This window comes from Parus major, chromosome 1A (genome assembly GCF_001522545.3).
Source record: "Parus major isolate Abel chromosome 1A, Parus_major1.1, whole genome shotgun sequence".
Taxonomy (NCBI): Eukaryota; Metazoa; Chordata; class Aves; order Passeriformes; family Paridae; genus Parus; species Parus major.
The window spans coordinates 54,497,918-54,513,989 of record NC_031773.1 but is presented as its reverse complement, the minus strand read 5'-3'; the positions used below and the strand labels follow the sequence as shown (position 1 = coordinate 54,513,989).

The 16,072-nt window shown below is 41.9% G+C and overlaps 1 protein-coding gene across 1 annotated transcript in view; it reads left to right on the top strand.

Annotated features, from left to right (window-relative positions):
• Positions 1-16,072, top strand: part of DENND5B (DENN domain containing 5B) — a 103,978-nt gene that overhangs the window by 68,117 nt on the left and 19,789 nt on the right. The window contains exons 8-12 of the mRNA XM_033514691.1: positions 1,240-1,471; positions 3,528-3,678; positions 12,366-12,459; positions 13,461-13,571; positions 15,785-15,916. Coding sequence (XP_033370582.1) covers positions 1,240-1,471; positions 3,528-3,678; positions 12,366-12,459; positions 13,461-13,571; positions 15,785-15,916 — 720 coding nt within the window. The remainder of the gene's footprint in view (positions 1-1,239; positions 1,472-3,527; positions 3,679-12,365; positions 12,460-13,460; positions 13,572-15,784; positions 15,917-16,072) is intronic.

Below are 16,072 nucleotides of genomic sequence, written 5' to 3'. Positions count from 1 at the left end.
ACTGAGAGATTTGTCCATTTCCATTACACAGGGCCAGATCTCCTGCCAGAGTAAATTGGAGCGCATCCACTGAGCTGTTCAGAGCCATCCTGGCTTGTACAAACCAAGCTGGCAGGCTTCTGCCTTGCTCATGGGGCTGCTCCTGTGCCCTTGGTGGAAGGGTAGCAATTCAAAGTGACTTTTTTCTGTCTTACTTTCTTCCTTTGAGAGGAGAGGTGCACACTTGAGACAAAAAACAAATCTAGTCTTCCATATTCCCTAATGTCACAGTAGAGGTTTTTTGTAATGGGTAATGTTCTGAAGAAGGTTATCACTTAAAGAGTATTGTCATGACTCCATTGTAGTGTATGCACAAGAAGGAAAAGGAATCCCTTGAGGCTGGAAATGAGGATATGAAGAGATGGGAGGATAGCAGAAGGAATGGGAAATGTTGGGAAGCTTGCACTGCTGCTGAGTGGCCCTGTGAAGAGGACAATGTTCTTAGCCATCATCTCTTAGATACAAGTCCTTCTCTAAGGAAAGGGTTAAAAGGATGAACAGTGAGGAGCAGACTAAATATTGATCTGAGTTAGTTTTTTATTTAAAAAATTGCTGCAATGCCTTTTCTTGGTTTGTTTGTTTTTGGGCATTAAGTAGTGCAGCATTCAAAAGGATGGGGTTGTTTAGGCCATCTTTGCTAGTGCTTCTGCAATAAAATGGGCTGTTAATTTTAGGGTTTTCAAAGCTCAGTGAGACTTAGACGCACAGTCAGTTCTAATTGGAAATTTGTGATTAATTGCCCTGTGTAACATCACAGAAGAGCATCAGCTGAGGAGCACTGTAGCACTCTTGATATGAGTGACACCTTAATAAGTGATATGGTCCCAGGCAACGATGCCCAGACCAGAGGTCCCAAGGGGGCACATGTGATGGTCTGCCATGCCTTTCACAGGGTTCATTCCTGGGGGTGATAGCTGCTAGCTTGCTTTGAAAAAGCAGGCAGAATGAGCACTACTTCAGTAACTCCATATTCCCTTTTGTTGCAGCTATCACAAAGCATCCCTGACTGCTTAGATCTTACAGTTGTGAACCAAACCCCTTTGCAGATGGATTCACAGTTCTCTGAGAGGTGTTTTTATGGTGGGGGAAGCCTTGTCCAAGCCTTCCTGCTGGCTGCTGGATCAGTTCTGTGCCGAAGGATGGCTGGGCACATCAGTGCTGGGCGGGACCGTGGCACTAATGAGCTGTTCTGTATTTCAGGCTTCCTTCCTTTCGGACCAACCTGAGCCTTACCTCCCATTCCTTTCACACTTCATCGAAACACAGATGTTTGCAACCTTCATAGACAATAAGATAATGTCCCAATGGGAAGAGAAGGACCCTTTTCTACGAGTTTTTGACTCCCGAATTGAGAAAATAAGGCTATACAATGTCAGGGCCCCTGCACTGCGGACATCTAACTACCAGAAATGCAGCACTTTGAAAGAAGCAGGTATGTTCAGATGGGCTGGTAAAATATTCAAAAGTACAGTGTCAGCCACCAAGAAATAGAGGTCCTCAGTCATCTGAGTGTTGCAGTTGATGAGGAAGTCCTAGAGCTACCTGAGGAGGACTCAGCAGTGTCTTGTCTCATCTAAGCAAAAACTTTAGGGTGTTAAACACCAGAAATGTCAGGAGCCTTTACCTTCCCTTTGAGCTCTCCTGGGCTGGTGCCTTTAATAAAATCAAGCCAAACCCAAATGGAACTGGCTCACAGTTTCTCATTTCAGGCAGCTCCTGTTCCATTGCCAGGAGAGCTTTCCTTCACCCTGGTGGTGGGACCAGTGCCAGGCACACTGAGGAGTCGAGCCCCAGTGTTTGCTCCACTGGCCTTGTCTCCCCTTCCCATAAAAAGAAGTTGTTTTGCCTTACACCATTTGGTTAGAGCAGCAGGGGACGTAATCCTGTGTGGCATATTTAGTACCTCCAGCAATAGATGTTCAGTGTTAATGAACAATACACTGTACTGAAGGCTTGGAATTTTTTTCCATTACTGTCACAGGATGCCTTTTCAAATTATACTTGAATTTCTTAATGCTTGTGCAAGTATTTATTTAATTTCTAGGTAATACAGGGAAATTATACTCCTAAATGTGTTGGAACACGTATTAGTAAGCTAGGGCAAACACATTTCTCATGGGTTTTTTTTTTTTTTGGTTTAACTCCCTCATTGTTTTACTTATTATAAACATGTCAGAAATAGAAATCTGTGCCTGTTTTTTTCTGTCTAAACCCAATTCTAATTTGCAGGTCAGCTGTCTATTCAGCGTCTAGTTTTGGCAGATATTGTGGCACCAGAACCTCATTTTCTGTCCTGTGAAAAGCAGCAGACTGATAGTAATATGAATTTTCCTTCATATTTACTATTCACAGTATATGTGACCCCAGCACTGACCCAGCACCTGTTTGTTTAACTGTTTTCAGAACCCTTCAAATCCTCTGACCCCACACTACCCACTCCTTTTCTCCAAAATGGAACCATACAAACTGATATTTATTTTTTTTAAGAGGAAGAAAAAATACTTGCTGAGTTTCTAATGATAATGTATGCAAATCTTGTGACAGCTTCTTTCCCATCACAGTTTTATAAAATAGGAAATTAGTTCTGTGTTGTTCTTAACAAATGGAAAACAGTTTTAGCTTCCACATTTTGCATCTGTATTCACTAGCTGTGATAGGCTGAAGGAGCAGGCCTGCCTGTTAATAGATGGGCTAGAAGGAGTTGAATATTAAAGTTGCTAATTAAACACTGAATTCGCCCATACACCTCACACATACGAGTTAAGAGGGTGACAGGTTTTATTTTCATTCTGCTTGAGGTTTGAGATTGAAACCCTCAAGTCCTTGAGGCAAAGGATTTGAACTGCTTTGGTCTCAGTGCAGCTGAGATTCCCAGGGAGCCCTCTCTCATCTTACCATAGCTTTCCCTGTTTCCAAGGATCTGCTCATCCTCTTGATGCTGTTCATGTCTTGCTGCAGTTAGCTATGCTTTTTTGAAGGCCTGTCATCCAGTGAAGGCAGATCTAGTTTCAGGAGGAGAATCACTATAGTCCCAGATAATTGCAAAACTCCCCCTCCATGTATCTACTCAGGGAAAGTGTCTGGAGCTAAGCAAGGTGCCCATTCCTACAGGGGTTGCAGCTGGCCCTGGATGTCTGTGTTATGCTGAGGAAGCCTTAAAATCAAAGAAGGAATTTCAGGGAAAGTTTGCACTGCTCTTGCCAGTTCCTAATGGAACTCGTAGGCTCCTGTAAATACCTGCTTGCTTAACAGCTAACTTGCTTGCACCAGTGCTCGTTGTGTTGGGTAAAGAAACTAAAAGCAAAATTAAAAAAAGCTCCAGCACAAGTGTCTCCTCACCTCTGTGAGTGGCAGATTTCTGTGTCTAAGGTCACTATTTAACTTGCTAGTGGGTTTTCAGGGGGCTGAGCATGACCGCCGCTGTTGCGGCAGCGCGTGCCCTCGGGTGGGCCGTGACGCAGTTGTTCACCTGTGACTGTCACCTGCAGCCCAGTCCATCGAGCAGCGGCTGATGAAGATTGACCACACGGCCATCCACCCTCACCTGCTCGATATGAAGATTGGCCAAGGGAAATACGAGCAAGGATTTTTCCCAAAGCTGCAGTCGGATGTCTTGGCAACGGGACCCACCAATAACAAGTAAGCGCGGTTTTTATTTTCTGGATTTAAAAGCAGCTTTCTCATACAAACGACTCACAGCATTGGAGAGAAGTCCTAACTTTAGATGGCATGTAGCCAGTCTAATGAACCCAATAGCTGTTTCCATTTCTGGTTTGTATGGGCTGTGACTTTTGAAAATATTCCCATAGTTTGGGTTATGTCAGGAAGCATTAGCTCCGTTTTGGGAAAGATTCCTCACTGCTGTTTTCTGTTGAGTGGTAACTACTCTGTCTTCTTATGCATAGTTTTTGCTTTGTAATTGGTCTCATGAGTTTCAAATGAATTGTTTGGCTGTTTTACACTGAATACAGTAATTCAGGATCTCAAATCAAAATTCAGATTCTGAAAGAAATTTTGGTGTTGAAACCTTGACACCATCATGTGGGATGAAATTAGTGTCCACTCTGGTCCTTTCTTTTCTTTAGCAGTTATTACATGACACATTATAAGATGTATATACATGAGATTTTTTTATAGCTCTCTTTCAGTTGCCACAATGGAATACCCTGGAAGAATAACTTGGTGGAAAGTATGTGGTTCTGTACCTGGGTTTCTTTTCTGAGTCTGATAAGGTTCTGTGGTGCACTTTGATAAAGAGGGTAGGGGTACCTATAGCTGAGGAATTGAGCATGCCATTACATGGTTCATTTACTTAATGTGAAATGGCAGCCCGGAGAACTGATACACTTTACATCTGTGTAGTTATAATACAAAGTAAGTGCTGTGAATTCCTTTATTTTTAATCTTTTTTCCTTCAAAACCCATGAATGAGGGGTTTCTCCCTCTTCAAAAGTGAAATATTTGTGCATCGTTGATTACAAGCTCATTAAATTATCAGCTGAAGCCCTCAGTTTCTGGAAGTCAAAATGTGGGAGCACAGGTAAATCCAAAAGCTTCAAAGACTGCAATTGTCCAGATATTAAAACTACCTCTTGTTTTAAACATGTGCATGCACACATGCTGTTCTGAGCTTCTGTGTGAGGTGCCCACTCTGTTCTATTTATACACCTTTTGTGCATACCAGTGCTAGCAAAGCATTTTAATAGAATAAATAATAAAGTAAAATAGCTTTTTAATAACCTGCTAGAATCTCAAGTTATTAATAAGAATTGCAAAAGATAAGATATCCTTAAGTACTGAATGTTTAAAGAAATGGAGTTCTTTAACAGAAATCTAAAAAGCCCCAGGATCAACCAAAAAGGAGAAACGCATATTTCAAAGTTCTTTTGCTTCCAGTCTTCCTGCAAATGGAGACAGAATTGTATAGGTAATGGTCCTTTGAAGAATGGAGGATTTCTTCATCTTGTGAGATGCTGTATTTAGTAGTCTGCCTCTTACCCTTATGGGTGGGTTTCAGTTTTACAGTGTCAGCAACAGTGTGTGTGCCCAACTTGCTTAAAGTTGCTTAAAACTTCTCTCTCTATTGCAAATCTTAGTGAATCTGTGAATAAGCATCACTTAAAAATAGTTTTGCTTATGCCTTTTGAGGTTTGCTTCTGTTAAATTGGTACCTGTTATAAAATGACTTTAACTCCTTGACTGATAATTTTGATTTAGATTGCAGCATGTTTCAGAATTTGTAAGTACCAAAACCCTATTACTTACTACAAAGCAGTGTCCAAGTGACAAATGTTTGGAATTCCTCCAGTTGTATGTTGCCAAAAAAGGCTTGTAATTGGAAAATCTCAAAACCATCTGTTTATATCTTTCTTCTTCCTGGTTTTCATGTGAGCAGCTGAGAAGACTCTTTCTCTCACTGATTTTACACCCATGTATAGAACAGCTTTTCCATTCTTTCTGCAAATACAGCATGATTTTTCTGACCACAAAATCAACTGAAGTATAACCTTCCATTAACTTGAATTTCCCAGTGTATGATTCTTAAAGATATATTTTACTCACAGGACTGGAGTGTTGCGTGTGGGTATGGGGTAGGAGAACATTCCAGCTACATTTCCAGACTCTTCAGGTGTAGGTATTGTGTATTTATATTATAAAATTAATGCAAAGGATATTGCTGTGTAGATGAGAATCATTTTTGCAGGCTTTGGTTTTACATGGCAAATTTTGTCCTGAATTTTGTATAGAAGTGTATTTTTGGTAAATGGGGAATAATTCCCATGTTGCAGTCAGTTGTTGCTGGACAGTAGCAAATAAACCAATTCAAAGCTGTTTTAATGAAAACATGTCCCCAGTGGCCAGCAATCAGGGATTTATTGCTTCCCTTTCTGGGCTGATAAACAAACAAATATATAACCAGAGCTGATAATGTTATCTAGCTTCCTGTGAGCAGGAGGGGCACTGGAGATACCTCTGTCAGTTACTGGGCTGTTGCATGTGTAATATGTTATATCTAAATCACAAATATAATGGCAGACAGCAAGCACTTCTCGTTTCAGTTCTAGATCCTTTATGAGATTTAAACTAAACCCAAACCAAAACACCCCACCCAGATCTGTCCTCCTTCCCATCAGACAGCAGTGTCCCCATTTGAGGGACTTGCTGTGCTCCTCATCTTTGATACATCCCCCACATCATGGGAAAACCTTCTGCATCTACAGAGAGCAGCTGCAGGCTTCCTCTGGGTACAAAAGCATCCCCTCCACTCTGCTCTGACCCTGTAAAGCGATGGCTTCTGCAGAAGTCCTCCTAGAAAACATCCCAGGAGAAAACAGGCTATTTCTCTATTATTCTGGACAAGAGCTGTGGTTTCCAGAGCCCTCATTTTCTTTCTCAAACCCCAGCACCCACTGCGGTTTCAATGTGTTCCCTTCTTCCTTGTGTGCATTTTCTGCCAGGCTTTAAAATTGTAGCTGGGACTCCACTGGCTGGTGCATTTGCAGGAGTGGAATTTGAATGACAAAAAGCCAAGCTACATAAACACTTCATGGTTTTTGATTAGCTAATTGTGAAATTAGGGGGAATATGCTTACAGTGCAAAATTAAAACAATGAAACAAGCTGTGTTTTCAATCTAATTGATTACCTTGTAACTTAATTTGTACTAAGAAGCTTGATAAATGAGATTAAATATTGGAGAGGAAAACAGTGATTCCCAAGCATGGGAATATATTTGCATTCTGGCAATTTGTATTGAATGCCTTCAAAGAACAACTGAACAGATTTTTTTTTTCTTGTTTCTTTTGGTTTTCAAATGAAGGGTTTGCTTTGCTACACATTTTAAAAATGGCTATAATTACCCGTTTTTTGCCTTCCTCTCTGTTTAGGCCTGCTTCCCACCCCCCTTCTTCTTTATTTGGAACCCTGCTTTCCTCCCTGCTTACTTTCCTGAGCAGCCTGTTTCCTCTTTCCTGCCCTGGCCACTCCTTACCTGAGCCCTCTCACTTGCATCCCAGCTTCCTGTGAGCCTTGTGCTTTTGTCTGTCCTACCTTTCCTGCAGCAGTCCCCAAAGGAGGGCACACTCCCAGTCTTCAAGCACAGATCCCACTGTACTTGGCCTCTAACCTCAGACTTTTGCTGAGTGATGTGTTGCTCTTACCCAGGAAGCAGATTTCAGAATTATTTGTTTGCTTTCTCCAGGCATTTATTTGTTCCTGAGCTGCATTTTGCTGATCTGACCACTGTGTCAGTATTTATTTACAAAACCCATGCGCTAGGAGTGTATGGAATTGGTTCATTTTTGTGCTCCATTTCGTGACATGACTTGTATGGGCACTGTCCTGTGGCTTTCATCTTCAGCTTCCTCCTTCAAGTTGGGAAGTGTGAAGGGTTTATCTGCCTGGGGCTGTGGTTCTCATTTTTAAACAAGACTCTTGTTTACTTGTTGCTAGCATCTAACATCAGATAATGATTTTCAAGGAAATATGATGTATATATAATGGAAAGGGGTTAATGTATCTCTGTGTGATGGCAGAATTTATTCTGGTTTTAACTAAATTATTTTTTGTATGCCAAATGGTCTTTCTCTTTTAATGAGTGCTTCATATTATATGGCCTTTACTACCCCCATGTGTGTTGGGTACTGTTTTAAGGCTGTGTTAAATGAAGTTATCTTCTTTTTTAATCAAGCCAAACAATTGCAAGTAATACAGAGTGGCATCTCTGCAGTGCATCTAGGTGAGCATGGAATGAGTCAGCAGTGAGCCATCCACACAGAGCACTGAGATTATTTACATTTTGTGAGTAGTAAAAGCTCTCCTTTTACATAAGGAAATCTGAAACAAGCAGTTACTATACTTAGGGTAACCTAATGTAGCAAACCACTGATGGGTGCAATGAACATATGAGCCACTTGTACTCAAATACATTAATTTTCAAGAATGAAGTGTGACTGACAATCTGTAGTTAAAGGTTGTAAAGGAAATACATGTTGTGGTGATTTGGAACCTGATGGGTGAGTCTCCTGAGCTACTGATCCTCTGATCAACTGATGCAAGGCAGGAGAGGTGCAATTAACTTCTTTGAGTTAATATCTCATTTTAACATAGCTATGCAGAATTAAATCTGACAGGGGAAAAAGGGGTATTGGATCCTTGCATCTGCTATTCCATTTGCTGTCTCCTGAGCAGTACTAGTGTCTCAAGGGACTTGCAAATTAAATACCTCATAGGACAGTGGTTCCTCAGGGCTTAAGAGGTGATGCTGGCAATTCACTCCAGCTCTTCCTTGCAGAGGATGACAGCTCTGTGTGCCACCCTTTAAAATCACTTATTTTCTGTCAGTGCAGGGCCACTCTCTTTAAGGCTTTTTACTAATTTTTGTCCACCCAATGAGCAGTTTCAAAGCTTTCCTATTCCACCCTATGGCAGAGATGGAAAAGGTGCCTAAGCCTACATTAAAGCCTTCATTCTCCTTACCATGGAGCAGTGTTTGTGGAGCAGATTTATGCTGTAGATCCCCTCCCCTGTCAGCTCATCCGTGATCAGGTGGAGCTCAGTTTCAACATTCCTTTTCTTGTTTGGTCTGACATGTGTTTTACTTGGAATCTCTGTGTAGTCCCACACAAACTACATCTGAGCCCAAGGAATTTGATGTGCAGCCTGTGTGTGTTTAACATGTGCATGCTCTAGGGGGGTTTGATGGAGGCTGTAGGGCAGCTATGCTGTGAGTGCAGAAACTCAGATAACTCCTTTGATGGACATATATAGGTAGAATGGGTATTGCCATGGTTTGTAGACCTCAATAGCAGCCTGCCTCTCCAGATGGTGTATATGAGGAGATTTTGGTTCTGTCCTGTGCATTTGTCTCCTTCCTTCTCTCCATTATCACTGTAAATGGATTGTAAATTCCAGTAGTGATTTTCATGGTGACAGCAATAGTGGTTAAATCCATCTGAGAAAGAAGTTCTCTAGCAGCATGTTCATGTTTTGCCTGCTCCACCCATGTCTGATTTGGGAAGACACAGTTTCTTCATTTCTCCAGGGAGATTTAAAAAGGGGAGCCAGGGAGAAGGTAGGGGAAGAAAGAGATATGTACACATGGTCTCAGTACAGCATGGCCAGTCCCTGGTGTGAGGTGCTGTTTTGCTAGATTGTTTCTGACAGTGCAGCTTTGCTGCTGACTGCCTCACCTCTTTTATTATAGAAATGTAAAAGATGATATTTAACATGGGATGTTTCAAATGTCACCATTACATTCCCTCCAACCTCTGCAAACCTATTCCTGTGCTTGCTGTGTCTAATTTGATACTAAACAATACTGACTTGACTGCCTTCCTGTTGCAAAGGTCTTAGTTGGAGGTGCCTTACTTCATTTCCATATGCTGAACTAAGCACAGTCTTCCCTGGTCCCTCCTCTGAAATATCACTGCTTTTCTGCAGTCCCTGGGGGTGAGGAGCATTCATCTGTGGACATGGGAGTTAGATGCAGACAGACTCACTGAAATGAGCCTTTCCTCACTTCTGCACGGGGGCAGCTTGTCCCTGGGCTCCCTGCAGCGCCGCACCCGAGCTGATCTGCTCCATCCCCAGAGACCTGCTGCTTGTAGCAATGCGGGGAGGAAACAAAACCTGCCAGTAGTCCATGCTCATGGCCCTGCCAGCAAAAAAACTAAAGGGGAAAGGCTTTTTTGGGGGCAGAGAGTCCCTGGGCAGCATCCAGGCTGAGCACATCAGGGCTTCATCTCCTCAGGACAAGGAGAGGAGAGGTACAGGCAGCAGTGATTATCTGAAAAACCCAGGTCTAAAGGCTGACAGCAAGCTGGAGGGAGAACAGCTTTCCTTGCTGATTTGGCAGCACCTGGGCTGAGGTATGAATAGAGCAGCAGCTGATGACAGGGCCAGCAGAGGTGCCCACATGGGATTTCAGCAGCCATGAGGAGAGGGTGCGAGCACTGGGGCTTTTATCCCCTTAAAATCACTTCAAGTGATCGCAGGGAGAGGAAGAGCAATTTAAAATGCAGTCACTGCTGAGGAGAAGGAATGGTTATTGTAATAGTGAAGCATTGTTTTGGGAAAATTCTATGTGGCCCAGTAAAGAAAAGGCTTTAAAAGATTTAGCTGCTTAATCCTGTTTATCTGCTGTTAGATCTTCACCAACCTCCCAGAGAGATTCAGGGCAGCATCCGAACACAGAGACCTCACCCAGTGACTCAACAGCTCCTCTTCCTTAACTTAGAGTTTGGAAAAGAGGGAGCTCACTGTGTGTAATTGCTCCAGGTAATAAGCAGCTGTCTTTTTTTCATAAACATCCAACAATCTTCACTTTTGTATGATTAAAACATTCAAATAGTTCAGATTAATAATGTGGAAAATGGTCTGTGCTGTCTCCCAGATGAGGTATAGCTCTGGAATGAACTGAAAATGCTTTAATTGTGGTGTGTTATTTTGTAATTATTCTGTGGCTTTCATTCTGCTTTCACCTTTGGTGAGATGTTTTCCCTCAAAGGGCACTTAAAGTAATTCTTTCATCTTCCAGCAAATGCAGAAATGCAGGGTGGAGATGGATCCAAGTTCTGTCTATAATTCAGAAAATAAGCATATAAATTGGAACAGAAAAAAATATGATATGGGGTAATGTTTGATCTATAACTTAAATTTCCAGTGTGTTATTGGCATTCTGTTGTGTGAAACATAAACATGGTCCTCTAATGGAAGGTCTCCAGAGCCAAGTGGCTAAAGTCACATTAATACCTTCTATCCTTGGTTCCACAGAGTGTTTTTCTGTGGGATTTCTGTTGGTTGCAATTATTAAAATGTAGGGGTTTATTTTCCCCCCTCTCTTAATCATCTAATGAGGTTTTGGCTGTTGCTTCTAAAAAAAATAAATTTTTTAAATGATGACTTATTAAACTCAGGGGCTGTACATTTTTGAGACTTCTGTGGAGGTGCAAAGACACTTATGTCAGTGATGTGTTCCTCTGAGAAGGTATCAGCATTTGCTGTGCAGACACCTATTGGGCTGTTTCATTGTGTTAGCAGAGACTTGAGGCCACAAAAAAGTAAAATTGCTTTAAAAATAAATGTGTTGTCATATGGGATACTGAGGTGATGAACCATAATTACAAGCAGAGCCAGATTTAGTCCTTTGTACTTGTTTTCTTATGTTATTTGTGAGGTACGATGGGACTTCAGTTTGACTTTTAAAACCACAATTCCTGTGGCCTTTTTTCCCTTTGTATCTGTGTGGTGAGCCGACATTCAGTCTTTGGTTGACTCTCTGAAGGAGCTGATGAAGATAGTTATGTACATGTTTGCAAAGTCCTTCTCTCTGGAAGCAGAAAGCTTTTCTTGGCCACCAGGGGCCACATCCCTGCACTACTTTTGGGTCAGATTCCCCTCCCTACACATCCCCAGTGTTTTGCCCAAGATGTCAGAACCCGAGTCCAACTCTGTGCAAGAGTTTCCTCCCCAGGCATTAATCTCCCTGTGTCACCAGCTGAAACTCCTTGCCCAAACAGTTAAATCCCAAGTTTTATTTGTCTGTGCTTCTGTTTGGGGTGCACACAGAAATACATGGGTTTGGGATCTGGAGACTGCTGTCCTCACCAGTACCACCCGTGTGAAGAGACAAAAGATTCAACTGGACATACATGAGGAGGTGGAAAAGATCCCAGGCTTTCTGTTGTACTTAGAAACCAAATGAAAAAAAAAAAAAGATAAGGTGAAAATAGCAACATAACTAATCCCAGGAACGTCAGTATTGTTTATAACCTTTAGATAGGTTTATAACCTTTAGATGGACCCAGTAACAGTTGTTAAAATGCCAATGAGAAGTTTGTCCAAATAATTCTTGGAAGTACCACAGAATGTGGAGAAATAAGTAGCACTTCTCACAAAATATCAAAATTGTAGAAGTTGGTACTCAAAATAAATCATTGTATTTTAATTTTTGCTGAAGACACCATTCTTGTCAAACGCAGCAGTGGTGTTGGGTAACCAAGTACAGTGACTTACCTGGTGATGGCATAATGCTGCGGCATGACCTGCATTTCAGGTACCAGGAGCTCTCACTGGAGACCCTGGCAGGCAGCTGGGCACGTTTCCATCAGGATTTTTGTCCCTTGGGTTAGTGCTGGTCTGTCACCTCACAGATGGTTTCCCATGGGGAAGTCAGGCACCAGCTCTCACCCGCGTTTACTGCAAGGTCCTTGGGCTTTCCCTTCTTTTGCTGCAGACCCATTGGATGTCCTTCAGCTCCTGACCCAGGCTTTCCCTCCTGATTTTCTCCTGCTCACACGTGTCCTCTCTCTCTCTCTGATTTCCCAGCCGCTGGGCCAGCCGCAGCACCACCACGCAGCGGAGGAAGGACCGCCTGCGGCAGCACTCGGAGCACATCGGGCTGGACAACGACATGAGGGAGGTGGGTGGCCTCATCTGAGGGCAGCACAAGCTGTGATCCAGGAGGTGGAGATTTGGACAAAAATGTGCCTATTTGTTTGGGCAGTTTTGTGGCTGCCATATGGTTTGGTTGGGTCTCTGTAGGCATTTGGATGCTGCACTGCTTGTCGCAGATGCTGTACAACTGTGAAGCACACAACATAAATAAAGTGCTTTTATTATTTTGGAACAAGACAGCCCCATTGTCATCAGGAAAATGGCTTATTTGCTGATTTAGACCCTGGCCATTTTACTGCACGCAGACAGCAGAGCCCTGGCAGTGCAGTTGTCAAACTCTGGCCAGGGTGGAAGTCTCTGGAAAAGTCAAGTCCTTGAATAAATGTCAGCACTGTAGAAGTGAATGAGGCAGGATTCCTTTTTTCTTAAAGGAACTTTTTTTGTTTCTCTTACATAGATTTCTGACATGAGCATGCCTATTTGAAAGGTTAAGACTTTGGGGCCTTTTTGTGCCTAAACCTTGGAAACTCCCATGCATCTTGTAAATGTCAGTCACATACATGTGTTTCTTTCCCATCTTTTCAGTTCCTCATCCTTCATTAAATGTTTTCTGCCACATTTTTCCATTGATGTCTGTATGCTTCTGATGTATGTCACTAGCAAAAATATAACATTCATGCTGTTTTGTGGTAAAACTCAGTGAATAATGTCGGTCAGTATTGGAGTTTGCCCTCCAAAAGAACCTGAGTGGATGAGAGGACTCTTCAGCCATAGCTTTGAATGATGTTTCATGGAAACACAGCAAAACAGCACTTGTACCTGTTTGTTGCTATTTTTGCTAACATGGCTTTGCAAATATATTTTAAACAGTGCCTTGTGCGTGTATATCGCAGCAGAGCCTGTTCAGTATTTTGTCATGTATTTACTTTCTTCTTTTTTTGGCTGTGGATCATATGCATGCTTCTTTTGCTTTGTCTCCTCTTTCTTTCTGGCTGTTCTGCCATTGGGGCATCTGCCTCCTCTTAGCCATCGGAGGAGCTTTTGCTTCATCAGAACTCAATGGCCTTCTGGGAGTGGGATCAGGGACCACCCCCTCCTGCACGGCCTCCTAAAAAGTCCTTCTCTGAATGCTGCCTGGTATGTTTTAGTTTTTCTTGTTGAAAGCTGCTTTTGAGATGTTGTTAGCATGAGGAACCTCTGTCTTTGCTGCGTCTCAAACCTGCCCCTTTCTTGTAGAGTATGAGCACGTCCCTGTAGCACTTGGAGGCGTGGTTATAATCGGAAGAGTAGCTGGAAAGGAGCTTCCACACCAGCTCCCTGGAAAACACAGTGGCTCCAAAGCTAAAAGACAACAATTTTGTTTCGCTTTGGGGGTTTTTTTTGCGCATGTTGCTCGCCTGGCAGTTCAGTTTAGGATGTCAGATCCCAAAAGCATTGCTTTCTGGCTGCTGATCATTGTGTCCCAGTGTGCAAGAGGGTGGTGGTGCATGGATGCTGATGAACAGGCAAAGAGCAATCAACTGAGTCTCTCAGCCCACCCTTATTCTTCTCTGGACCCTTAGAGATTTGGTTTTTTAAAATTTTAATATAATAAGAAGATATATAATGAATAAAGTGAGGCTATCTGTGTTTTGTACTCTTCAGACTATAACCACACTTTTTATCCCTTCACATTTAAAAAGAAATATTAGTTTTTCTAGTTATATATTCCCTGTATTATTTTTTCACTGGTTTTGCTGTTGATTTTTGCACTGAGATGGAAGTCACTTGTGAGGTTGCTTGCTGAACAACACGCTTTCATCTACTGTAACTTTTTTCTTTTATTCCTACCTGTAGTTTTTGAACTATTTTAAAATCCTTACAATATTGGTGAAACTGTAGTTACCTAACTGAGAACTTCAGTGGAACACAGCTTTTTCATGGCACAACCCTTCATTGTTGTCTGATCTGTTGGGGTGATGCTAAGTGGTTCTGGTCCATATTTCTGTGTTGAGAAAATCTGATTGCATCAGAGAAACTGTATTCCCATTAAAAAAAAAAAAAAAAAGGTGCTATTTCAATTAACTTAATTAACTTCATTGTTTTCTTTTCCTGATCTACTGGAAGGTGTCCATGCCCACTGCAGAAAGTTTGGAGCTATGTGATCTTTAAGGTCCCTTCCAACCCAAAGCGTTCTGTGATTTACCCAGACAGAAAGCTCCAAGGATGCAGCAGCCATAATGACCTCTCAGTTCCCCAGAAACCCCAGCCAGCAGCAGCAAGAATTCCCTGGAGGGACATGATGTGCTCCTTCCAGGAAAGACTGGTCATTGGCAAATACCATCCCCCAGAGTGGCATCATTAACTGGACAAAAGCCCACTATGGAAACAGAGCATCCCCACACCAGGCTATGAGCACTGGTTTTTGAGTTCTATTTGGCAACATTCTATTATCTTATCATTCTTTTAAAGAAAAAAATCACTAATAATGTTTGAACAACATTTTGATAGTTGTGGCCAACTTCTGAGCCTTGCTCAGCATGCAGCTCTCTCACTGATGATGGGGTCAGAGGTCATTTGCTGGTTGGTTTGTGGATTTTAGCTTAACAAAAAAAAAAAAACAGACAAAAAAACCCCAAAGAAACAGACCAGAACAAAAAATACCCTCTCCCTAAAGACAAGGCAGTGGAGCAGGAAAGTTTGAAAGTCTTAAATTATAGCTTGGATCTTTTTTTAAAGAGTATGCTGATTTTTGTCCATACTTAACAATTACCACTGTAAGAACATGAATGATCCCAAGTGTCAGTTCAGTTTAAAATGAGCTTTACTTGTAATCAAGAAGTTAATTGAGAATAAGATCAAGTCTCATTTTTCCTGCATTAAGTATCTAGATGAAAAGTAATGGATGAAATCTTTCTCATTCACTAAGTGTATTTCTGCTTCTTAAAATTTATTTTCAAGGGGTTTTTTTCTATTCATGTATAGTTAATTCCTATGTAGTTAATATATAATAAGACAATTCTAATTTTTTTTTGTTCAACTGAGAAATAGCAGTGGAAATAAACTTTTCTTGGCATTTTGACTTTATTGCTGAGTGAGGGAGGTATTACACTTTATGCACTCATTGTGCCTAACTTCATGCTGGTGACTAACAGCACAATTCACTGACTGATTCTGTACCACTCAGGAAAATATCTTGCTTTTTCTCTTGTCAAAAGGGATCATTCCACTTCTCCAGCTTGACACTTAAACATCAAACAAACAAGACTGTGTTTCTAGATTAACACAAACTTAATTTACCACCTTGCTTGCCTAGGATGAGGAGAGTTACTCTGACCTGTAATACCTAAAAGCATTCTCTTTATTTTTAGAAATACATGCAGGAGGCAAGGAGTTTGGGTAAAAATTTAAGGCAGCCCAAACTGTCAGACCTCTCTCCAGCTGTGATTGCACAGACCAACTGGAAATTTGTGGAAGGGTTGCTGAAGGAATGTCGCATGAAGGTAGGTCATTCCCTGTGTGCTCTCCTCTGGATTGCAGAGAGCTCAAATAGCACCTGCAGATGTTCTTCTGGTTCACAGCTGGAGTGGCATTGTTCTGTTGGAATACCTGGTTATTGCAGGGTGGATGTCCCTGTAGTGTTTTTCAGCAGCTAGAAG